The 26,158-nt window shown below is 45.3% G+C and overlaps 1 protein-coding gene across 5 annotated transcripts in view; it reads left to right on the forward strand.

Annotated features, from left to right (window-relative positions):
- RYR1 (ryanodine receptor 1) overlaps positions 1-26,158 on the forward strand; it is a 125,687-nt gene that overhangs the window by 83,753 nt on the left and 15,776 nt on the right. For all 5 annotated transcript variants that reach the window (XM_060398056.1, XM_060398057.1, XM_027978246.3 and 2 more), the window contains 6 exons: positions 3,586-3,674; positions 3,769-3,897; positions 3,982-4,086; positions 6,690-6,771; positions 9,090-9,277; positions 24,937-25,278. In XM_060398056.1, the coding sequence (XP_060254039.1) occupies positions 3,586-3,674; positions 3,769-3,897; positions 3,982-4,086; positions 6,690-6,771; positions 9,090-9,277; positions 24,937-25,278 (935 nt within the window). The remainder of the gene's footprint in view (positions 1-3,585; positions 3,675-3,768; positions 3,898-3,981; positions 4,087-6,689; positions 6,772-9,089; positions 9,278-24,936; positions 25,279-26,158) is intronic.

Consider the following 26,158-nt stretch of genomic DNA (forward strand, 5'->3'; position numbering starts at 1 on the left):
AGAGGGAGAAATTGCCTGGCATTTCTAAATGAATCTCTTAGAACCACCTATTAATTTTGCTTATAAAATACTTTGCCAGGAGGAAGTCTCACATTCTCTTGCCTAACTTAAACAAGTTTGAGTTTCCACAACTTTTGTTCTGGTTCAGACAATATAACCAGATGAAAGATGACACAGCAATTTAATTAAATACATCACTGGTGAGAAAATGACACCTCACGTGGCACACAGTGTACAACGTTAAAGGAACAGTTTGAAATTCTGAACAGCAAACATCCCACCCAATGCAGTTTCCTATGACAAACATGTGCAGTCTCGAAGTTGTGGTTATAACACTTAGCAGGTGATAAGAAACCACAGACTGCCCAGAAATTAACCTTCATGACAAGAATGGGAGTGATTCTAAACCTAACTTCCATAGAACCTGCACCCTACTTGGCTAGCATTCTTTAAGGTAACTGGTAAACAACTTTAATTTTCACTCTTTTCAACAAAAGATAAAGCATGAATCATTGTTTCCACAGCTAGTTTTCCTTCAAGTTCTGTTACATACCTTAGTGCCAAATGACTAAGGTTTTCTTTCTTTAACGAAGGTGGAATCAGTCTTTGGGATTTAAAATGAATTTTCATCCCTGGGTCTGTGACTTTTTGGAAATAAGAATGTTCTCTCAGTGAAATTTCTTTCTCCCACCAAATCTGCCATCCAGCCTTCTGCCCAAATTTGTGGATTCATAAACCAGTCTAGTCGAATAAATGTTTGAAATATCTTTCAAATCTTAGAGGCTTTGCATGTTTTGAGTGTTCAGTGTCATTCAGAGCAGACAAAAGCCGGGGAGTTGTAGCTAACCATTTAGGCTTATGTTCTGATTTAAATGAACACAGAAAAAAGAATTAGAAAACAAGGTTGGTGGGAAAGCCTATCAATTTGCTTATAAAATCTTGAATGTCTGAGTAGACTTTTCGTCTATCACATGAAACCAGGCAGAAGGACATTCAGACTGAAATAGTGATTGTGAAGTGTTCAGAGGGAAGTCAGGTAGAAGTAAAACTTCAGGAGAAAAAAATTCCAAGAGGCTGTTGAAGCCATCCTGGGCAACACATTGCTATAACAGCAAAAGGATTTAACTGAAGTTTGTGTTCATTGCCTTGATAATCTGATGAATTGGTCATTTGACAAATGGGTCTATAGAAGCTGTTCTCAGACTCAAGTGTGCCTAGGATTCACCTGGAGGCCTTGTTAAAATAGAATTTTGGACCCCATCCCAAGCCTTTGATTTAGTAATTCTGGGATGGAGCCCAGGAATTTGCATTTCTGACAGGTTTCTGGGAGATGATGACTCTGCTAGTCTGGACTGGTGCTTTGAGAATCACTGCTCCAAAGCGCAACTCTTAACCTCAGCACTCTCTTTAAGGCCCCTTAAGAACCGCTGTTGTTGGAACTTGCCAGTGATTCAGTGGTTAAGACTCCGTGCTTCCAATGCAGGGGGTGCAGGTTCCAGCCCTGGTCTGGGAACTAAGAGTCCACAAGCTGCTGTTGTTTATTGAGCACTTAACATACCTGTTCTAAATTTAGAACAGAGCAGTGTTCTAAATTCATTATATATACTAACACATTAAAATCTCAGGACAGCTTGATAAAGTAGGTCTATTGTGACCACCATGTTACATATGGGAAAATCAAGACACAGTCTGCCACACAGAGAGGTCACACAGTGAGAAATTTGAGCAGCCAATGCCTACTCATCTTTCAGGTCATAGCTCAGAGGTCCTCTCCTCCACGAAGCCCCCCATGACCACCCAGTCTGAGTCAGGCAGCTCCTCTGGGTTCCTCCAACCCCCTGAGCTTCCTCCATCACAACCATGATCATCATAATTATTATTCCAGAACTTCTCAACCACACACTGAAGAAGGGAGAATGGTTTAATAAGCCCCCAAGTAGCCATCACTCAGCTCAAATTATAAGCTTTCTGCCATAGAACGTTTTTCAAATAGTGGGAACTGACTCACTAGGTGGTTGTGAATCAAGTTTATCACCGAGATTCTCATTTCTAATTGCACATTGGTATGTCTGGGGAGCTTTGCAAGACACTAACGCCCAGTTTTCACCCCAGATAGTCTAATTTAATTGGTCTGGGATGAGTTATGAGCATTGGGAATTTTAAAATTCTCCAGGTGTCTCTAATGTGCAATCAAGGTTGGGAGGTTAAGAATATACATTTAGTGCATTGAGATCAGAATTCTTTCTAGTTAAATAGTACAGGGCACAAAATAGCAGAATGCATGGCACATACTGGGGTTCTCAGGTGGTGCTAGTGGTAAAGAACCCGTTTGCAATGCAGGAAACACAGGAGACTCGAGTTTGATCCCTGGGTTGGGAAGATCCCCTGGAGGAGGGCACGGCAACCCACTCCACTATTCTTGCCTGGAGAGTCCCATGGACAGAGGAGCCAGGCAGGCTACAGTCCACTGGGTCACAAAGAGTCAGACATGAATGAAGCGACAGCATGCGTGCATACATGGCACATAGTAAGGGTGTGTGAAACTACTGGTTCAGGTATATGTGAATGTCAGATTAGACAGCCCTCCTGGGCCTCAGTATAAACATGTACTGTATTTCCTACTGTGGGTTGCAGTTAGAAAAGATTGAAAAATTACCGCATGGCAATAGAAACTTCACAAGGGCAGAGACTTTGTTTTCTTTTACTCCTGTATCCCCAGGGCCTTGAACACTGCCTGCATATGCGCTAAGTCACTCCTATCATGCCCAACTCTTTGCAACCCTATGGACTGTAACCTGCCAGGCTACTCTGTCCATGGGATTCTTCAGGCAAGAATACTGGAGTAGGTTGCCCTGCCCTCCTCCAGGGGATCTTCCCAACCCAGGGATCAAACTTGAGTCTCCTGTGTTTCCTGCATTACAAGCAGGTTCTTTACCACTAGCGCCACCTGGGAAGCCCTGAACAGTGCCTGGCACAGAGTAAATGCTCAGTAAATTTATAGTACTGAAGTATAAGTGACCAATCTTCATCTATCATTGCATAAATGATAAATATATAAACAAATATAAATATATAAACAAATATATATTGACTAAATGAACAAATGAATGACAGATGCTTATCTCCTCTGCTTCTCAGTAGCTGTGCAATAAATTTTTTTTTGAGAAATGAATGAATAACCAATCTTCCATCTCTCCAGCACATAGTAGGCATTCAGTAAAAAAAAAAACAAACTTGTGAATGGCTAAAGGTTGAATCTCCATTTCTCCCTGCTGTATTATAGATGCTCAGTATATATTTTGGGGGGAAAATGAATAAATGATTGACCTTCCACTACATCTGGCACATAGTAGGCCCGCAATAAATATTTATTACACAAAATGGATAAATGATCCTCCATCTTCCTCTAACACATAGTAGGTACTGATAAAGAGTTATTAAAGAAATGATTATGTGCTTTCTGACATACAATAGGCACTCCATAAATATTTATTGCATAAATGAATAAAGGACCCACTGTCCATCTCCTCTAGCACGTGTCCATCTCCTGGAGCTCAATGAATGAATAACTTTTCATCTCCCTAGATTTCCAAAATTACCTACGGACACAGACAGGGAATACAACCACTATTAACATCATCATCTGTACCGTGGACTACCTCCTGCGGCTGCAGGTGAGGCTGTGAGGCCGTCCAGGTGTGACCTGGGCAGGGAACTGTTGGGCCATAGCTGGCCCCAGCAGCTGCTCACACTGCGTCTACCCGCCAGGAGTCCATCAGCGACTTCTACTGGTACTACTCCGGCAAGGATGTCATTGAGGAGCAAGGCAAGAGGAATTTTTCCAAGGCAATGTCGGTGGCTAAACAGGTGTTCAACAGCCTCACCGAGTACATCCAGGTAGGGTTCGCTCTCTGGGGGCAGGCGGGGCAGTCTCGCACCCCTCGCCCTACCTGGTGCTCACGTAGAACCTTTGCCACCCAGGGCCCCTGCACTGGGAACCAGCAGAGTCTAGCGCACAGCCGCCTCTGGGACGCCGTGGTGGGATTCCTGCACGTGTTTGCCCACATGATGATGAAGCTCGCGCAGGTTCGGGCCCCCCCGTTCTTCATCCTAATGCCTCTGGACACCCCCTAACTGGCACGTTTACAAGTTTTGCCCCCTCAGTTTTCCACCCCAGGGTTCCCAGCGGGTTCCAGACGGGTCCCATCTTCCTTCTGGATGGGCCTTCTGCATGACCTCGCCTCCTCCCCTCCACCGCCAATCGGCTGGTTATCCATCTATAGTTCCATTGTTCTGCGCTTGGGCCCCGCCCCCTCTGGCCCAGAACTCCTCTATGGTTGGTTGGTGTTCACACCAGTGGGATGGATCATCAGCCGATTGACGGTGGAGGGGAGGAGGCAAGGTCATGCGGAAAGCCCGTCCAGAAGGAAGATGCTGAACCAGTCTGGAACCGGCCGGGAACCCTGGGGTGGGAAATTGACTGATGGGGATAGGAAAAGGGTTGGCGTCTAGATCTGGGCCTGAGGCTGAAGCAGTGTTTTGGTTCTTTATTCTGCTTGCGGCAGATGACTCCTATCCAGTGCATCCATGATGTAAGGTCCCTGTCGAGCCCCATCTCTAGCATCTTCGTGCTCCCACCACCCCGACCCCTTTGCAGTCTTGTCAGTGTCTCACAAACATCTTGTCCGTTTGCTCTGCTTCTGTCTGGTAAACATATTTCAAGGCTGCCAAATGCCCTGCAGGAGGGCTCAGCATCTGAAAGGGCACCATCCAGAACCTACACATCCTAAGTAAATACATCGATGTGTTTATTCCAGTAGTTTTCCAGCAGGTGGCAATATTCTATATTTTATAATTTCCCAACAGGAAGAGTCTTGAGGAAGGGACGCTTTTTCTAATGTACTCAAAGGTGCCACAGGGGCTGGCAGAAACCCTGTCTGGTGTCATCTGACCTTTTGAAAGGAGTTGAATTTAATTACACAGTTTCTCAGTGTGAGTGAGTTGAAGTCAAGCTGTTGTAATCTTAAAACTCTAGAGAATACTGGTATCTTTGTAGAGATTTCCAAATCTTACAGAATTAATTCATCAGCCATAGCCTAAGTTACATTGCAAAAGCTAGAAATCCAATGCAAAGTAGTGGCTTACCAAAAAAAAAAAAAAAAAAAGAAGAAGAAGAACTTATCAGCTCACATCACAGATCAGATCATATCCAGGGTCTAGAATGCTGTTAGTAGAAATGTCTGTCTCCTCTCTGGTTGCATTATCAAGCAGGCACTTCCCAGGGGCTGGAAAGAATGGTGTCCTGGTGAGCCCCTCTAACAGCTTCAGAGGGGAAAGAACCCCTCTTTAGCTCCAAGAAAAGAGTTGCCATACTCTTATTGGACTACAGAGTCACATGCCCATTCCTGAACCAATCACCCTGGTCAGGGAAAAGAAAGTTCTGATTGGCCAGACGTGGTCCAATACTCACCCGTAGAACCAGGAAGGTGAGTTTAGTCCTATATTCTCTGAGAGCAGGATTGTTGAATCAATTAAGTAGCTGTGTCTTGGGCAGGCACACACCACAGGCACTCACCAGGATATGAGATCCTGGAATGTTGGAATCTTTGAGTCAGAATGCAGAGCTTTGGAATCATGGGAAAGTGTTAAGATTAGAGGGCTTTTTCCCAGGTGGCACTAGTGGTAAAGAACCCTCCTGCCAGTGAAAGTAGACATAAGAGATGTGGGTTTGATCTCTGGGTTAGCAAGATCCCCTGGAGAAAGAAATGGCAACCCACTCCAGTATTCTTGCCTGGAGAATCCCATGGACAGAGGAGCCTGGCGGCTACGGTCCATAGAGTTGCACAGAGTCAGGCACGACTTAAGCAATTTAGCACGCATGCGCACACTTTAGGCTTAGAATTAGCAATTCAAGAACTAGCATGGGGTAGCCTTACATCAAGCCTTACAACTAGCAAGGAGGAGCCTTACATCCCATTTACCTGGTGCCCTTACCCTTCTTCCATTTTATTAGGTAGAACCTTATGAAATTACCGCTTTGTTGGCAGCATGCCTGAATATTGGCATTTTTGTGTAGTTCAGCCTCATACAAATAGGGACCATGAGGCAGAACTTCGATAATGTTGGAGACTTCTGTGGGCCCTCCATGAGACACTATAAGAGAAGAAGCAAAGTGTCCCCACATTCTTCCCAAAAGGCTTACCAGAGAGCCCATAGCTGTGCCCTGCAGCCTTCTTCCTGAACCCAGAGTCTCACTTTTTTCATCGCACATTCATTCAACAAACATTCAGCCTCCCACCGTAGGCCAGGTGCAGTGTGGAGCTCTCATCCCTTCCCAGATCTGTGTCAGTGTCCCCAGTATTTGCTCCTGTCTGTCTCTGTCTCTCTTGGTCCCAGGCATCTGCTCTCAGCCCCATACTCCTCCTAGCCCTCTGTGTCAACCAGCCCTTGCCATTACACATCCCCCCTTGGGCTCACTTTCCCCAAAGTGTCGACCCCCGCCCCACAATCTTGTCTCTCTGCCCTTTGCCCTGCTTCCGAGGAACATGCCTGGACTCGGGTCCCCTCGGAGGTAAGATGGGGGAAGAAAAGTGGTCTTAGGCCCTGCTGGGTGGATGGAAGCAGCTGGAGGTGGGGGAGGCCTCTCTGCCAAAAAGAACCCTCACATAGCTGGGATGTGGGGTCCCTAGGACTCAAGCCAGATCGAGCTGTTGAAGGAGCTGCTGGATCTGCAGAAGGACATGGTGGTGATGTTGCTGTCACTGCTAGAAGGTAAATGCCCAGTGGCTGGGATAAGTGGGGGGTACCAAGGTGCAGACGAGCTCGAGAATGGCCCTCAGACCCAGGAGAGTGTAAGCCTCAACCCCATCTGACACCGTGCCAGGATCAATGCATTTAAACCGCTGTAATAAGCTCTCCAAACACTTATGGAGCACTTATTATGTGCCAGGTCCTATGTACATATGATAATTTATTGATTGCCCAGAGAAATCTTAATCAGGTGGGTGGCCAGGACACTTTTTAAAATGTCTGCCCTGAATCATTATTTATTTGCTGAATGTGTCAGTCAGGTCTTGCTGCCTAACAAATATTCCTAAAATGGAGTGGCTTAAAACAACCATAATTTATTACTAATTAATAAACTAATTTAACTTGCAGACAAAGACTTTTTCTATAGAGGTTCATAACAGCATCCTCATTCTTTTATATGGCTGCATATGACCAGTTGTGTTGTGATACAGTGATTCATCTAACCACAACCCTATCAATGGACATTTAGGGTTGGTTTGTTTTTTAATGTGTTTATTTATTTTTGAGTCTTCATTGCTGCACACCGCTTTCGCTAACTGCAGCGAGTAGGGGCCACTCTTCATTGCAGTGCACAGGCTTCTCATTGTGGTGGCTTCTCTTATTGCAGAGCAGAGGCTCTAGGCACACCGGCTTCAGTAGTTGCAGCTCGTGGGCTCAGTGGTTGCAGTGTGCGGCTCTGCTGCGTGTGGGTCAGTAGTTGGAGCACACAGGCTCAGTGACTCTGGCTCCCAGACTCTAGAGTACGAGCTCAGTAGTTGCAGTGCGTGGGCTTAGTTGCTCCCCAGCATGTGGGATCCTCCCAGACCAGGGATCAAACCTGTGTCCCCTGTACTGGCAGGTGGACTCCCATCCACTGTGCCACCAGGGAAGTTCCACATTCAAGGTTTTTAAAATATATTTTGCTATGACAAACCATTTGGCAATGAATAATCCTCCTACAATGTCTTAATTTTTGGTAACTAGTCATTAGCTTTTAAAAATCAGTTTTAGGGACTTCCTTGGTGGTTCAGTGGTTAAGACTCTGTGTCTTCCAGTGCAAGGGGCACAGGTTCGATCCCTGGTTGGGGAACTAGGGTCCCACATGCAGTGCATGGTGCAACAAAAATAAATAAATAAATCATAAATTTAAATTAAAAAAATCAAGTTTAAAAGCAGCAATCCCTTTAAACATTTTGTTTTTGAAAAATTGAAAGACTCAGTGTCCAGGGTCTACAGTCTCACATGGCAAAAGTCAGCTGAGTTGGATTAAATAACAAAATAATATTCAATCTGATGTTGATGACAGCGTTAAGATTAGATAAGAGAATGTCCTCATCATTTAGAATATATATGTGGAAATGTTTGGGGTAAAATGCCTCATGTCTGCAGCTTACTCTTTAATGATTCAGTGAAAAAAATAGAGGAAGCGGTATTAAAAAGCAAAAATGGGAAAATGTAAGCCATTGATCAATCTGGAATACATGAAGTTCCCTTGTACTCTTGGAAACTTCATGCATTAATACATTTGAGATTATATGAAAATTGAAAGGTCCGAAAGGAAGCTGGAGCCAGTTTGGGGAATTGCCTGGTAGTCCAGTGGTTAGGACTTGGCAGTTTCACAGGCATGGCCTGGGTTCAATCCCTGGTCATGGATCCTGCAAGCCATGTGGTGTGGCCAATAAACAAATAAAAGTGAAATTCTGTTTAAAGAGAAGCTGGAGCCAGTTTGCTTTGGCGGGGGAGCATGGTGTCCCAGTTTACCACAGTCTCCACCTCTCCCTGTTGTCTGCCCTCCAGCCTACCTCAGTCTTCTACGGACTTCCCTGGCCCCTATGGACTTGGGAAAGACTTAGGTGTGTGAGCTCTGAGGTCTCACCTCTCTGGATTCAAGTCCGCCCCACCGCCTCACTGGCTATGGAACCCTGAGTGCGGAGTCCCTCTGAGTCTATTTCCTCATCTGTACAAATGAACAGGGACTCATGTTCCTTACAAAGATGAGGTCACGCCAATGTAGCCGTTGCCATGGCATCTGGGACCTGCTGTTAGCTGATGCCGTTGTTATCTTTATTGATGACTCCCCCAGCTATAGGGGGAGGAGGATGGAGACAGGATCAGCCAGTTTCACACCTGATGCTGTTGCAGAGCAGGAAGTGACCCTTTGGGGAGGGGTCAAAGCTGGCCGGGAAGTTCCACCAGCACAGGGCATCCTGGCAGCTCCTGAGCTAAAGAGGGGAGGCAGGCCACATGGGGACCCAGAGAGGAGGTGCTTTGGGGTCACACTGACCGGGGGCTGCCCACAGGGAACGTGGTGAACGGCATGATTGCCCGGCAGATGGTGGACATGCTTGTGGAATCCTCATCCAACGTGGAGATGATCCTCAAGTTTTTTGACATGTTCCTGAAACTCAAGGACATCGTGGGCTCTGAGGCCTTCCAGGACTATGTCACTGATCCCCGTGGTCTCATCTCCAAGAAGGACTTCCAGAAGGTGGGTACTGGGAGGTGGATGGGTGGGGGAGCCAAGGGCCACTTGTGCACCTGCCTGGCTGCCTGCTTTGGTCAAGAGACTCCTCTGGGCACCTCCATTTCTTTATCTGTAAAATGGGAATAAATCCATCCTTGGAGTTTTTTGGTATTTTTTTTTTAAAAATAATTTCATTTATTTAAGAAAATTTTTTAGCTGTGCTGGGTCTCCGTTGCTGCACCAGCTTTTCTCTAGTTCAGGCGAGCAGGAGCTGCTCTCTGGTTGAGGTGTGCGGGCTTCTCATTGCAGTGCCTTCTCTTGGTGTGGAGCACGGGCTCTAGGGTGTGTGGGCTCCAGCAGCTGTGGCTCCCCGGCTCTAGAGCACAGGCTCAATAGTTATGGTGCAGGGACTTAGCTGCTCTGTGGCAGATGGGGTCTTCCCAGACCAGGGATTGAACCCATTTCTCCTGCATTAGCAGGCAGATTCTTTACCACTGAGCTACCAGGGAAGCCCTTGGGTTTTGTTTTTGGTTTGGCTGAGCAGCATGTGGGCCCTCAGTGCCCTAACCAGGCACTGAACCCTCCCCACTACATTGGAAGCAGGGAATTTTAACCACTGAACTGCCAGGGAAGTCCTCCTTGGAGTTGTTTTGAAGATGAAATGCATTAATACAAATAAGGACCAGTATTTCTATTATCATTATTAATAGTTATAATTTTATCATTATTATAAATAGAGATCAGTTTTTCAGTTGATAAACATCCATTGGGTTTCTCCTCTGCATTGGGCCCTATGCTGGTACCGTGACCATGGACAGACACAGCCCTCCCTTCATGGGGCTTATAGACGAATGGGAGAGGCAGTCACTAATGACCACTGCAGGTCTAAATAATGAGACTGTTAGGAGGGAGAGGCAGGAACCAGCTTTATCCAGGAGTCCACCCACCTGGCTTTGCCATCCTTTCTACCCCAGGCAAGTCACTCATCTGCTCTGAGCCTCAGGCTCCCCATCTGTGAAATGGGGCTAAGATAATAACATTAACTGTTTCAAAGGACTGCTATGAGAGTGGGCAGTAGGTGAACAGTGGATAGTGCCTGGAACACAGAATACAGGAGATATTGCCCATTATTATTTCTATTATTACTGCCAGATCTTTTCCATCACTATTTTATCTTTTTCATTTCAAATAACTTCAGGCTTATGGAGAAGTTGCCAAGAACATTACATAAAATTTCTGCATACTGTTTCACCCAGATTGCAAATATGTTAACTTTTTACCTCATTTACTCTGTCATGATTCTCCTTTACCTCTAAATACTTCAGGTAATGAAAATGAGTTCATTCCCTTCAGTTCAGTTCAGTTCAGTTCAGTTGCTCAGTCGTGTCTGACTCTTTGCGACCCCATGAATCGCAGCACGCCAGGCCTTCCTGTCCATCACCAACTCCCAGAGTTCACTCAGATTCATGTCCATCGAATCAGTGATGCCATCCAGCCATCTCATCCTCTGTCGTCCCCTTCTCCTCCTGCCCACAATCCATCCCAGCATTAAAGTCTTTTCCAATGAGTCAACTCTTCGCATCAGGTGGCCAAAGTACTGGAGTTTCAGCTTTAGCATCATTCCTTCCAAAGAAATCCCAAGGCTGATCTCCTTCAGAATGGACTGGTTGGATCTCCTTGCAGTCCAACACCACAGTTTAAAAGCATCAATTCTTCGGCGCTCAGCCTTCTTCACAGTCCAACTCTCACATCCATGCATGACCACTGGAAAAACCATAGCCTTGACTAGACGGACCTTAGTCGGCAAAGTAATGTCTCTGCTTTTGAATATGCTATCTAGGTTGGTCATAACTTTTCTTCCAAGGAGTAAGCGTCTTTTAATTTCATGGCTGCAGTCACCATCTGCAGTGATTTTGGAGCCCCCCAAAATAAAGTCTGACACCGTTTTCACTGTTTCCCCATCTATTTCCCATGAAATGATGGGACTGGATGCCATGATCTTCATTTTCTGAATGTTGAGCTTTAAGCCAACTTTTTCACTCTCCTCTTTCACTTTCATCAAGAGGCTTTTAGCTCCTCTTCACTTTCTGCCATAAGGGTGGTGTCATCTGCATTTCTGAGGTTATTGATATTTCTCCCGGCAATCTTGATTCCAGCTTATGTTTCTTCCAGTCCAGCGTTTCTCATGATGTACTCTGCATAGAAGTTAAATAAGCAGGGTGACAATATGCAGCCTTGACGTACTCCTTTTCCTATTTGGAACCAGTCTGTTGTTCCATGTCCAGTTCTGACTGTTGCTTCCTGACCTGCATACAGATTTCTCAAGAGGCAGGTCAGGTGGTCTGTATTCCCATCTCTTTCAGAATTTTCCACAGTTTATTGTGATCCACACAGTCAAAGGCTTTGGTATAGTCAAGAAAGCAGAAATAGATGTTTTCTGGAACTCTCTTGCTTTTTACATGATCCAGCGGATGTTGGCAATTTGATCTCTGGTTCCTCTGCCTTTTTTAAAACCAGCTTGAACATCAGGGAGTTCACGGTTCACGTATTGCTGAAGCCTGGCTTGGAGAATTTTGAGCATTACTTTACTAGTGTGTGAGATGAGTGCAATTGTGCGGTAATTTGAGCCTTCTTTGGCATTGCCTTTCTTTGGAATTGGAATGAAAACTGACCTTTTCCAGTCCTGTGGCCACTGCTGAGTTTTCCAAATTTGCTGGCATATTGAGTGCAGCACTTTCACAGCATCAACTTTCAGGATTTGAAATAGCTCAACTGGAATTCAATCACCTCCACTAGCTTTGTTCGTAGTGATGCTTTCTAAGGCCCACTTGACTTCACATTCCAGGATGTCTGGCTCCAGATGAGTGATCACACCATCGTGATTATCCAGGTCGTAAAGATCTTTTTTACATAACCACAAAACATTTATGCAAATCAGGAAATTATCTTCGACACAATGCTGCTATCTGCAGATTTTATTCAATTTTCACCCTTGAAGGAAGTTTTTCCCTTGTCAGGGATCCAGTCTGGGATCAGGGATTGAATTTAGGCATCCTGTCCCTTTGTTGCTGCTGTTCAGTCCCTCAGTCGTGTCTGACTCTGCGACCCCGTGGACTGCAGCATGCCAGGCCTCCCTGTCCCTCACCTTCTCCTGGAATTTGCCCAAGTTCATGTTCATTGCATTGGTGATGCCTGTCTCTTTAGCCCTCTTCAATCCAGAACCCTTCCTTGGTTTGTCTTTGCCTTTTATGAGCTTGACATTTTTGGAAAATAGAGGCCAGTTGTTTTATAGGATGGCCCTTAGTGTGGGCTTGTCTGAGTTTTCCTTGTGATTCGACTGAGGTTGTAGACTTTGACAGGAATATGAGAAGCACTGTGTCCTTCTTGGTGCATCAGCTCAGGAGGTGCGTGCTATTAGTTCTTCACATTTCAGTCCGTGTTAGCTCGGCTCACTTGGTGAAGGTGTTTACCAGGGTTTCCACTGTAATGATACTATCGTTCCCCTTGGTATCTTGTGAGGATGTGCTTTGAGACTATGTAAATATCCTGTACTCAGGTTGGCATCCATCAGAAATGCTTATGTCAAATGATTATTACTCTGGCAGTTGATAAGAGAGAGTTTTTAAATTTTCTGACGTCCTTTACCTTCATTGTGTGTGTCTGCTCAGTCATGTCCAACTCTTTGCGACCCCAGGGACTGTAGTCTGCCAGGCTCCTCTGTCCATGGAATTTTACAGGCAAGAATACTTGAGTGGGTTGCCATTTCCTACTCCAGGGGATCTTCCTGACCCAGGGATCAAACCCACATCTCTTGTGTCTCTTGCGCTGGCAGGCAGATTCTTAACCACTAGTGCCACCTGGGAATTAGATGCCTTTTAGAAAATTTTTATTGCATTATAGTTGATTTACAATGTTCTGTTAATTTCCACTGTACTGCAGAGTGATTCAGTTTACATATATATATATATATATAATCTTTTTAATTATGGAGCATCACAGGATGTTGAATGGCGTTCCCTGTGCTGTACGGTAGGACCTTGATGCTTACCCATTCTATATGTAATAGTTTGTATCTGCTAATTTCACACTCCCCATCCTTCCCTCCCCCGCACCCCCTCATGCAACCGCAAGCCTATTCTCCACGTCTGCGAGTCTGTCTCTGTTTGGTGCATATGTTCGTTTGTGTCATATTTTAGACTCTGCATATAAGTGACACCGTATGGGATTTGTCTTTCTCTTTATGACTTACTTGGCTTGGCATGATAAGCTCTAGGCCCATCCGTGTCGCTGCAAGGCCGTTATCTCATTCATCTGTAGGACTGAGTAGTATCCCGTTGTCTACGTGTGCTGCGTCGTCTTTTTAGGCCCTTATTTATGGCTGCACTGGGTCTTCACTGCTGCATATGGGCTTTCTCTATTTGCCAGCGGGGGCTACTCTTTGTTGCCCTGTGTGGAACAACACATTCTCATTGTGGTGCCTTCTCTTGTTGTGGAGCATGGGTTCCAGAGCATGCAGGCGCAGTAGTTGCGGAGCACAAGCTTAGTTGCTCCGAGGCACGTGGACTCTCCCCAGATCAGGGATTGAATCCATGTCTCCGGCATTGGCAGGCAGGTTCTTAACCACTGGACCACCAGGGAAGTCCCCGTACCACTGGGATTATCCACTCATCTGTTGATGGACATTTAGGCTGCTTCCATGTCTTGGCTATTGTAAACAGTGCTGCTATGAACATTGGGGTGCATGTATCTTTTTGAATTAGTGTTTTGTCTGAGTATATGCCCAGGAGTGGGATTGCTGGATTATATAGTGATTCTATTTTTAGTGTTCTTAAGGAACCTCCATACGGTCCACAACAATTTACATTCCCATCAACAGTGTAAGAAGATTCCCTTTTCTGCACAGATTAGGTACCGTTTTACTGTAAGGAAGAGTTTTTCCTTTCTCTTCCATTTACTTGTTTGTCTATGCATTTGTTCATTCATTTATATCGGTAAAGACCTATGGCTTCTTATTTTATCCTAGGGGTTGCAATTGCTGCTGTCCATCAGCATTTAAATAAGCCCAGGGTCACCCAAGTTAAGTATAAAGTGCCCCATGCCTCCCAGCTGTCCTCCGAGAACCTCCCTGCCTCTCCGTCTCCCCGCTTCTCAGCCACGCCTCCCAAAAGCTGTCTACACTTGCTCACTCCTTTCTCACCTCCCACTCCTTCCCTCATTTGGGGTTTGCTGGCTTCTGTCTCTGTCACTCTCCTGAAACTACACCAACTAAGATCATCAGGGATCTCTCCACCCTACCATCTCTCCTCTGACCCATCATCTTGACAGCATTTGCCACGGTTGGCCATGTCCTCCCCCATCCCTAGCAATGCTTGCTTCCCTGGGCATCTGTGCCACCCACCCCTGGGACCCCTACCTTCCCTGGCAATCCCTCACAGATTCTTTTTTTTTTTTTTTAAGATTTTTAAAATGTGTACCATTTTAAAAGTCTTTATTGAATTTGTTACAATATTGCTTCTTTTTTTCTACATTTTGGGTTTTTGTCCCAAGACATGTGGGATCTTAGCTCCTCGAACAGCGATCGAACCTGCTCCCCCTGCAATGGAAGATGAAGTCATAACTACATTGCTACCTAAGCTTTAGGGAGAAGGGATAATATGTATCATGTTCTCATGTTCTCACTCTGTGCCAGGTCCTATGTGTAAATGAATGGTAATTTATAGCAACCATGAGGTAGTAAGGACTGTTTTTTTATTCCCATTTTACAGAAGTGGAAACTGAGGCACAGGGAGGTGGAAATGCTCTGTTTAAGGTCACACAACTAATTGACAAGTCTGGGATTCAAATTTAGGCAGTCTGACTCCAAAGTACACTGCCCCCAGGGTCATTCACTTACTAGCTCAATAAATACTCAACGAGCACCTCCTGAATGCCAAGCCTGCTCTGGGGAGTCCCAGCCATACTCTCTCGACCAGCAGATTTTCAGCGAGAGTCTGAGGGGGGATGGCTGCAAGAGAACCAGAAAGCATAATGCAGGAGCTAAAGTCATGTCATTTATCTATCTATCTATCTATCTGTATATATAGGCCACGCTGTGCGTCATGTAGGTTGTTAGTTCCCCATCCAGGGATCGAACCTGTGCTCCCTGCAGTGGAAGCATGGGGTCTAACCACTGGACCGCCAGGGAAGTCCCCTGCATCATTTAACATTTTGAAAGGACTCTACTCAGCAAAGGAAACCATCAACAAAATAAAAAGGCAACTTACAGAATGGGAGCAATATTTGCCAACCTCATATGTAATAAGGGGTTGATATCCAGTGCACACAAAATGTTCATGATAACTCCAACACAATAAAATCAATAAATCTATTTAAAAATGAGCAAAAGACCTGAATAGACATTGTTTAAAGAAGGCATACAAATGGCCAACAGGTACATGAAAATGTGCTCAATATCACTTATCATCGGGAAAATGCAAATCAAAAAAACCACAATGAGATATCACTTCACACCTGTTAGGATGGCTGTTATAAAAAAATAAGAGAGAAAGAGAGAACAAGTGTGGCAAGGATGTAGAGAAAAGGGAACCTTTGACCATTGGTGCTGGGAATGTAAACTGGTGCACTATGGAAAACAGAATAGAGGAAATTCCTCAAGAAATTAAAACTAGAACTACCATAAGTGAAGTCGCTCAGTCGTGTTCGACTCTTTGTGACCCCATGAACTGTAGCCTACCAGGCTCCTCTGTCCATGGGATTTTCCAGGCAATAGTACTGGAGTGGATTGCCATTTCCTTCTTTAGCGGATCTTCCCGACCCAGGGATGGAACCCAGGTCTCCCGCATTGTAGACAGACGCTTTACCGTCTGAGCCACCAGGGAAGTCCCATATGACCCTGCAATCCCACTTCTGGATATCTGTCCAAAGGAAACGAAACTGTTATCTCAAAGAGATGTTTGCTCTCTCATGTTCATTGCAGTATTATTCACAATAGCCAAGGTGTGGAAACAGGCTAAGTATCTGTCAATGGGTGAATGGATGAAGAAGGTGGTGTGTGAGGGGGCATAGGTATGCCTATGGCTGATTCATGTTGATGTTTGGCAGAAACCAACACAATTCTGTAAAGCAATTATCCTTCAATTAAAAAATAAATAAATTTAAAAATTTTTTTACAGTAGAAGTACTACCAAGAAAAGAAGGTGGCGTGTGTACACATGTAATGAAATATTATTCAGCCATCCATTATTTTTTATAATTTTATTTATTTTATTATTTTTATTTATTTTGGCTGTTCTGGGTCTTCGTTGTTGCACAGTCTTTTTGCCAGTCATGGGGGATGCTCTCTAGTTGTGGTACGTGGGCTTCTCATTGCAGTGGCTTCTCTTGTTGGGGAGCATGGGCTCGAGGGCATGTGGGCTCGGTAGTTGTGGCCACGGGCTTAGTTGCTCTGTTGTGTGTGGAATCCTCTGGGACCAGGGATTGAACCCATGTCCCTTGCATTGGCAGGCGGATTCTTATCCACTGGACCATCAAGGAAGTCCTGCAATATATTCTAGAGATACAGGGAGTGTCCTGATTATTTTGTATAGGTGTCCAGTATTCCACTTTGCGTATGTATTATGGTTTATTTGATAATTTCCCATTTTTCTTCAAAAATAATTTATTATTCTTATTAGTATTTCCACTTACCTATTTATTTTATTTTATTTTTTTGACCATGCTTTAAGGCATGTGGGATCTTAGTTCCCTAACCAAGGATCCAACCCATGCCCCCTGCATTGGAAGCACAGAGTCTTAACCACTGGACTACCAGGGAAGTCTCTGATTATTCCCTGTTGATGGACACTCGCTGTGTGCCCAGTCTTTTGCCATTACAACGCGTGCTCTCGTTAGGGCTGCCATGCATAGTTGTTCAAGCCGTGCACTGTACAAAGGTGCCAATTTATAGCACAGATATTGTAAATTTGTACCACAGGTTTCCAGCAGATGGGAGTAAGTGTGTTGAGGAAGCCTCCTTGTGGGCCACTAGCAATGCTGACTAGAACAATATGTGCATACATCATTTTGTATGTGCAGTTATATCTGAAGATAGACTTCCAAAAGTGGGATTGCTGGGCTAAACGGTAAATGCATTTGTCATTCGGACAGATTTTGCCCTCTGTTTTTCCTTCTCATAAGCAACATGTGAGGCTGCCTGGTGGTGAGCCTCACCACCAGACCACATTTGTCAAATATTTGGATTTTTGCCAATCTTATAGGTGAAAGGGGGTAGTGCTGCGCAGTTTTAACTCACATTTATCCTGCTATGAGTGCCGTGAAGTATCTTTACACATTACTTTGGGCTTCCCAGGTGGCACTAATGGTAGAGAACCTGCCTGCCAATGCAGGAGATGTAAGAGATGCAGGTTCAATCCCTGGCTCAGGAAGATCCCCTGGAGGAAGGCATGGCAACCTACCCCAGTATTCTTGTCTGGAGAATCCCATGGACAGAGGGTCCTGGTGGCCTATGGCCCAGAGGGTCACAGAGTCAGACACGACTGAAGTGGCTTATCATGTGCACATTACTTCTTTTGTATTGCTTGTTCAGTGAACCGCCTGTGCCCTTGGCTTACTCTTCTACTGGGATGTTGGCAGTTTTCTTCTTGATTTCTAGGAGCTCTTTATATATTGGGCTGCTTATAACTTTGCTAGTGATATGAGGTGTACTTCTTTTTCCTAGTTCATCATTTGTCTTTTGCCTTTGCTTATGATGGCTTGTTTGTTTATTTGTTTTTTGGGGGGGAGGAGTTTGGACATGCATAAAACTTATTTTTTTAATTAAATTTAGTTTTTTGGCTGCACTGGGTCTTCATCGCTGTGCTCTCTCTAGTTGCAGTGAGCGGGGGCTACTCTCTAGTTTCCATCCAAGGGCTTCTCGTTGCGGTGGCTTCTCTTGTTGAAGAGCACCGGCTCTGGGCACATGGGCTTCAATAGTTGCAACACATTAGTTGTGGTTCACGGGTCCTAGAGCATGCAGGATTCAGTAATTGCAGAACTCGGGCTCAGTAATTGTGGCACACAGGCTTAGGTGCCCCATGGCAAGTGGAATCTTCCTGGACCAGGCTTTGAACTCACGTTTCCCGCATTGGCAGGCAGATTCTCAACCAGTAGACCACCAGGGAAGTCCAAGACTTGATTTTTATGTAGAAAATCATTTAAAATATTTGTATTAATGTTAAACAAGATAGGTAATACAGGGGTACATTCCTTTTGTAAAAAAATTCAGAACTTAGAGCTATGGTTGAGGTTACCTTTGATCCCTACCTCCCACCCATTTCTCATCATATCTCTTCAAAGGCTGCCACGGTTATCCTCTTGGTGTTCAAATCTCCAGGCATTTATTTCTGCATTTCCTTTCACATGTAAATCTGCATTGAAAAACATACAGAATTATTTTAGGGTTTCCCAAGCTCTTCATGGTTGACAGAGTTCTTGACAGTTTGCAAACCATATCTCCAGTGATAAGTACTTGGCAGATTCCAAAACATCTACGACAGTTTGGAAAGCCCTTCCTGGTGGGTGAAAACATATCTTAGGCTACTAATTTATTCTTGGCACTATTTTGCAGTTTTCTTTGTTTTTTTTTTTTTATTATTAGCAAATGTTTTTGTACATCTCTCTGAATTCAAGACTTCCTTTTAAAAACATCTTTATTGAGATACAATTCATATACTATCAAATTCACCCATATAAAAGGTATAATTTAATGGGAGGAGTTTTTTGGTATATTCACAGAATTGTGCAGCCATTGCTACAATCTAATATTAGAACACTTTAATCACCCCGAAAAAAGAAACGCCATGCCCTTTAGCAGTCACTTCCCATTTCCCCCACTCAGGCCCCTGCCAACTGCTAATTTGCTTTCTGTCTCTATAGATTTGCCTATTCTGGACACTTCATATCAATGGAACTGTCCAATATATGGTCTTAAAAGGGTTTCCTGTTATTTAACAAGCCACAGTGTCATTATCATCCCTAACTGAAAACAAAGCAATGAAGACAGATGAAAAAGATCCATAGCTCATTAAATCATCAAATGTCTGCTCTGTGTTCTAATTTCCAGATCTTCAAAATATCACATATAACTTTTTGTAATTTCTTTGAAGCAACATCCAAACAAGGTCATCTAGTGCTATTGATTGCTAATTCTTCTCTTAAAAAAAAAAAAAAAAAAAAGACAGCTTTATTTCTGTCTTTATTTTTGGCCATGCGGGGTCCTTCTTGCTGTGCGGGCTTTTCTCTAGCGGCAGCGAGTGTGGACTACTCTCTAGGTGTGGTGTGTGGGCTTCTCTTGCTGCGGAGCACGGGCTCTAGAGTGCGTGGGTTTCAGTAGCTGTGGTTCCCGGGCTTTAGAGCACAGGCTCAGTAGCTGTGGAGCACGGGCTTCATCGCTCGTGGCATTTGGGACTTTCCTGGACCTGTGTCTCCTGCATTGCACGTGGATTCTTTTCCACTGAGCCACTACCACCAGGGAAGCCTGGTTGCTATTTCGTTAAACCTCCTTCTATTGACTGCTGTCCCTCCTTCACTTTTTCCTTTCCTGACAGTTTATCTGCTAGAGATCCAGTCTGCTAATCCAGTAGAGCAGCAATGCCTGATAGAAATACAGGGACTTCCCTCGTAGTCCAGTGGCTAAGACTCTGTGCTTCCAATGCACAGGGCCCAGGTTCAGTCTCTGGTCAGGGAACCAGATCCTACATGCTGCAACTAAGACCCAGCACAGCCAAATAAGTAAACAATTATTTTTTAGAAAGAGATACAATGGGAGCAACACATACAGTTAAGGAATTTCTGGTACCTGCACTTTTTAAAAGAGTGAAACGAAACACATGAAATTATTTTAAACAATATATGTTATTTAACCTCCTCCACCAAAATTATATTTTGACATATAATCAATATAAAACTTATTAGATATCTTAAATTGTTTTTTTTACACTGTCATCAAAATCCACAAGTATACACTGTTGCCACATCTCACTCTGCACCAGCCACGATTCTATGGCTCAGTAGCCACATGTAGCTCATGGCTATCCGTAGATACTTCTCTATTAATCGTAGAGTTTCCTGCCTTTGTTTGGATCTGGCTGATGCAACCTTATGGTGTCATTTAATCTGTTCTTCTGTCCCCTGCATTTTCTGCAAACTAGGACTTAGGTCACGAAGCTTGATCAGACTCAGGTTTGGAGTTTTGTGTTGTTTTTTTTTTTCTTTTTTGCCAGCACCTTCCTTTATGGTGCTTCATATACCCATTAAGAACCACAGCCTGTCCCCTCATCACTCCTTTTGTGATGTTAGCAACCATCAGTGCCTGATGCCCAGACACATTAGTTCATTAGAAATTGCAAAATGGAGATATTCTCATTTCTAAATGTCTGACTGTTACCCAGCTTCACATGGTTTCCCAAACGCAAAGCAGCATATGATTTCCCAAACTTTACAAATCTTTATATTTTACAACAGGCTTTTCAATTACTTTTATGATTTAAAAGATAAGGTCAGCCTTCTTTTAAAAAAGGACTTCTTGATTTTCCAAAATTGTAACAGAGTTAAAAAGTCTTCTCAGTTTTCAAAATGCTTAATTCATTTGACAAATATGCGCTGAGTGCCTACTGTGTGTAGCAGTGAACAAAACAGAGACCCCCACCCTCAGAGCTGATAGCCCAATGGGGAGGGGCAGATGAAAATAAGTAAACAAGATAATTTCAGGTTATAACCTGTGGTCTGAAGTAAATGAGCAAGGTGGTGTGCAACAAAGCGTGATGTAGTCAGCCCTGTAAACTGGGTGGTCAGGGAGGGCCGAGGACATTGAAGCTGAGAGCTGGATGCTACCCTGTGAAGGTAGGAGAGTTTGTGGCCTCCCCAGCAAAGGGAACAGCAAGTGTAAAGGCTGAGAAATGGGAACAAGAGGGATGCAGAGGAGGCCAGCGTGGCTGTTGAGAGGGAGAGAGGCAAAAATAAAGTCTGAGAGGTGATGGGGGAGGATGTGCTGAGCCTGGTTGGCTGTGAGGAGGACTCTGACTTTTAACCTGAATGAAATGGAGCTAAGGGAGGATTCTGAGCAGGGGAGGGATGTGATCTGACTCAGATGTTTACAGCGTCCCTCCAGGGGTGTGCGCGGGGTGGCAGGAGAGACTTTGGGGAGAAGAGGAGGAGAAACCAGGGAGGAGTTGCTGTGACCCTCTAGTGGGGGAGAGAACCGTGGAGGGGACAGAAGTGTGTGTCCTAGGTCTTTTGAAAGCAGAGCTGACAGATTTGCTGATGGATTCGGTGTGGGTAGTGAGATGAAAGGGAGGGATCAAGGATGACTCAAAGATTTTAACTTAAGCACCTGGGTGGGTGGTGATGCTATTCCTGAGATGGGTAAGACTGTGGGAGGAGAGGTTTTGAAATCAAGAGTTCAGTTCTGGCCTTTTCCACACAGAGATGTCAGGTAAGGCTTCATCTGTCACGTGTATGGATTCTGGGGAGCAGTCAGGGCTGGGATGTAGACTTCACAATCATTGGCATGGGATGGCTTTCCGAGGCTTGAGCCTCAAGGCTCTCTCCATGGAGCATGTCTATCTCAAGAAAAGAGTGAAGATTTCAGACCTGGGGCCCCTTTAACCTTTAGAGGTCTGAAAGAGGAGACTCCAGCAGAGGAAACTGACAACAGTCAGAGAGGAAGGTATTTCAAAAGAAAGGACAGGCAAACGGACAATGACAACGAGAGAGCAGCAAATCACAAGAGCATGCAGAGTCCAGGACTGAACGGAAGGGATGGAGTCCCAGGCCCCATGCGGAGCTGGGTGGGGGAGTCAGATCTTAAGAGGGGCAGTGTCACACTGTATCATAAGAAAAGGAGTCAGGTTGATGGAGCGACAGTAGAAGGTGAAGAGTTCCTGTGTGATTATGTCTCCACGCTCTGTGGTTTCTAGAGCCCTTCATGATTTGCAAAGCATGTTACTCATTTAGAAAGCATTTTTGCAAAGTTCTTGGCTACAAAGCACTTTTTAGAGCCAGAAAATTTCGCTTCTGTTCATACCCAGAGCAACGTTTCTCAGACTGCATGTGGCAAACCATCTGTTGGTCACGAAATTAATTTAGTTAAGTCATGACCAGCATTTTTAAAAATAAAATAGAACATTGCAGAGTGCGTTACATAGCGAAAGTCAGAGTTGTGTCCTGAAATCTTTTTTTTTTTTTTGTCACATTATAAAATGCATTCTTACTGTGGGTGCTGTCAAAACATTTAAAAGATTGCCCCAGAGAACCTTTTGCAAAAAGTGCAGCAGCAGAGAGCAGTATGAGAATACTCAATGGAAGTGTCTGTAAAGTAAAAAACTGGAAATAATCTAAATGTCTGTCATCAAACCTTCTTCTATGATGGTTGTCGATTTTCTTTCCTGGAGTCACCTTCTCTTCTGGATAGAATGCTGTATTTATAAAACAGGAATACTACACAGCAGTGGAAATGCATTCATCTGACCTATACATCAACATAGATAGATCTTGAAAACATACAGTTGAATGAAAAAATTACATGATTATAATTCTTTATATCAAAATAATGTACAGGATACCAGATAAATGACAGGATATAGATAGTAGAAGTACTGACACATGCTTCTTTTTTTACTGAAGTAGAGTTGACTTACAATATTATATTAGGTACAACATAGCTATTCAGTGTTTTTGTAGATTATACTCCATTTAAAGTTATTATAAAATATTGGCTATATTCTCCTTGCTGTACAATATGTACTTGTAGCTTATTGATTTTATATGTATTTTGCACCTCTTAATCACCCTCCCCTATCTTGTCGCTCCCCGCTGCCCTCTCCTCACTGGTTTGTTCTAGCCTGTCCTGTATATCTGTGAGTCTGTTTCTGTTTGTTCTGTTTTCTCCTATGTTCATTTGTTTTATTTTTTAGATTCCACATAGAAGTGAAAACATCAATATTTCTCTTTGATCTATTTCACTAAGCATAATACCCTCTAGGTCCATCCGTGTGACACCCAGTTCTTTTTAAATAATTAATTGATTACTTTTCTTTTTGGTTGCACTGGCTCTTCCTTGCTTTTCCCAAGGCTTTCTCTAGCTGGGGTGAGCAGGGGCTACTCTTCATGGTGGTTTGCAGTCTTTTCAATCCAGTGGCTTCTCTTGTTGCAGAGACAGGCTCAAGGCTTGCAGGCCTCAGTAGCTGTGGTGCACGGGCTTAGTTGCTCCAAGGCCTGTGGGATCTTCCCGGACCAGGGATTGAACTGACGTCCCCTGCATTGGCAGGCAGATTCTTAACCACTGCACCACCAGGAACGCCCTGACACATAGTTCTTGGGGAAGAATACACCAACTCCAGGATAGTGGTTACCTTGGGGGAGGATGGGGAAATGGAGTAAGAGAAGGGTACACAGAGGGCTCCAATCACTGCTGGCATGTTTTCGTTCTTAAAAATATAGTAGTTGAAAATGTGTCATCGTGAGCGTTTGTTAATTCTGGGGTGATGAGTATATGACTCTTTATTCCCGGTTGAGATTTGGAGGCCTCCATTGTGTCCGGTGCCAATTATGTAGATGCTGAAAATGGTAGGATGGGGGACCAAAGGGTCTTGGGGAAGGGGTAGAGGGGGTGGCATGTATTGCTATCAGTCAGGACCCTGGCCTTGAGGGGGCTGGCCTGGAGGAAAGAGTGAGGATCGAACTGGGTGATAGAGGGAGCTGTTTGGACAGGATGGCAGGACTGACCTTTGAGGGAGAGATGCAACCAGCACAGGGAGGGAACCAAGGAGAGAAATGCCACAACTCCGTTCTCCTCCTGCTCCCTGACCCCAACTGGGTGGCTCCCAACTGCAGCCAGAGGGTCAAGAGAGCCTCTGGTACAGACCACAGGTGCCACTGTAAGGGGTGAGGGTGCGAGGATGGGTGGAGAGCAGCATGGCCGGCAGGGAGCTTGGGACAGCATCCCTTTACCAGCTGCTACCCAAGTGCTGGGAGGCTTCCCAGGTGGCTCAGTGGTAAAGAACCCTCCTGCCAATGCAGGAGACATGAGATGCAGGTTCAATCCCTGGGTCGAGAAGATCCCCTGGAGGAGGGCATGACAACCCACTCCAGTATTCCTACCTGCAGAATCCATGGGCAGAGGAGCCTGGTGGGCGACAGTCCATAGGGTCACAAAGAGTTGGACAGGACTGAGTGACTAAGTGCACATGAGTGCTGAGTTTCGTCAATTCACATCTTACCACCAGTGAAAAATGGACTCACCCTGACAGTGCATGTGTGGCTCAGCTTTGTGGAAATGCAGCATTCAGTAACTTTTAAAATATTTATTTATCAGCTGTGTTGGGTCTTTGTTGTGGTGCATGGACTTAGTTTCCCCATGGCATATGGGATCTTAGTTCTCCCACCAGGGATGGAACCACTGTCCCCTTGCATTGGAAGGCGGATTCTTAACCAGTGGACCGCCAGGGGAGTCCTAGCATTCAGTATTTTAATAACTGGTACAGTCTCACCCATGTCAACCTCTGAGTGTCAGCCTTTGGTGGTGATTATATGATCCTGGACTTTTCTGTCTTTATGAAAAGTCCATAGTAGTTTCAGGAAGAGCATCGGGGCTCCCCAGCCCACCCTTCTGACCTCTCCTTCTACTCCACCCCGCCGCCCCCCGCCAGGCCATGGACAGTCAGAAGCAGTTCACCGGTCCGGAAATCCAGTTCCTGCTTTCGTGCTCCGAAGCGGATGAGAACGAGATGATCGACTGTGAGGAGTTCGCCAACCGCTTCCAGGAGCCAGCCCGCGACATCGGCTTTAACGTGGCGGTGCTGCTGACCAACCTGTCAGAGCACGTGCCGCACGACCCGCGCCTGCGCAACTTCCTCGAGCTCGCGGAGAGCATCCTCGAGTACTTCCGGCCCTACCTGGGCCGCATCGAGATCATGGGGGCCTCCCGCCGCATCGAGCGTATCTACTTCGAGATCTCAGAGACCAACCGCGCCCAGTGGGAGATGCCCCAGGTCAGCAGACCCATGCACGTGCATGCTTGCCTCCCGGGACTTCCGGGGCATGCCCCTCGCATGCTGGGACCCCACATGGGGCAGTGCACGCTTTGCACATCTCCTTTGCAGGCCCCACTGGGCCCCTGCTCCATTCGTGCAAGCCCATGCCCACCGTTTTGCACATGTTGTATGGGTACTGCTGTGCCCTTGCAGACCTTGCAGACCTCTGGCTCTCCCATGCCCACCTGTGCAGACTCGGCCTGTGCATGGACATACCCTGATATGGGGCTTCCCCAGTGGCTCAGCAGTAAAGAATCTGCCTGCAATGCAGCAGACGAGGGTTCGATGCCTGGGTTGGGAAGATCCCCTAGAGGAAGGCATGGCAATCCATTCCAGTGTTCTTGCCTGAAGAATCTGCATGGACAGAGAAGCCTGTGGGGAGCCACAGTCCATGAGGTCACAAAGAGGTGGACACAACTGAAGCAACTGAACACACAGCATACATACCCTGATGCAACACCAGCAGCATTGGCATGCCTTCAGTGTGGCTGCTCACACCACGCCTGCCTCTTGCACACTCACCCTGGGAGCTCTTAATAGTCCGGATGCAACTGTACCCACACTGTGTACTTGAACCCACGTGGTTACACCCACCTTGCTCACCTTACCAGCAGCTCCTGGTACGCTCTCTCTCGATGCTGGCCTGCCCGTGCCCACTCTTTCGCACACTCACTCTGAGGGTTCCGGGATGCCCTAATGCTGGCCCATCCCTCACCAGTCACCACGTGTGTGCATGCTAAGTCACTTCAGTCATATCTGAGTTTTTGCAACCCTATGCAAGGTAGCCCACCAGGCTCCTCTGCCCATGATATTCTCCAGGCAAGAACACTGGAGTGGG

The sequence above is a fragment of the Ovis aries genome, chromosome 14, assembly GCF_016772045.2.
Source record: "Ovis aries strain OAR_USU_Benz2616 breed Rambouillet chromosome 14, ARS-UI_Ramb_v3.0, whole genome shotgun sequence".
Lineage (NCBI taxonomy): Eukaryota > Metazoa > Chordata > Mammalia > Artiodactyla > Bovidae > Ovis > Ovis aries.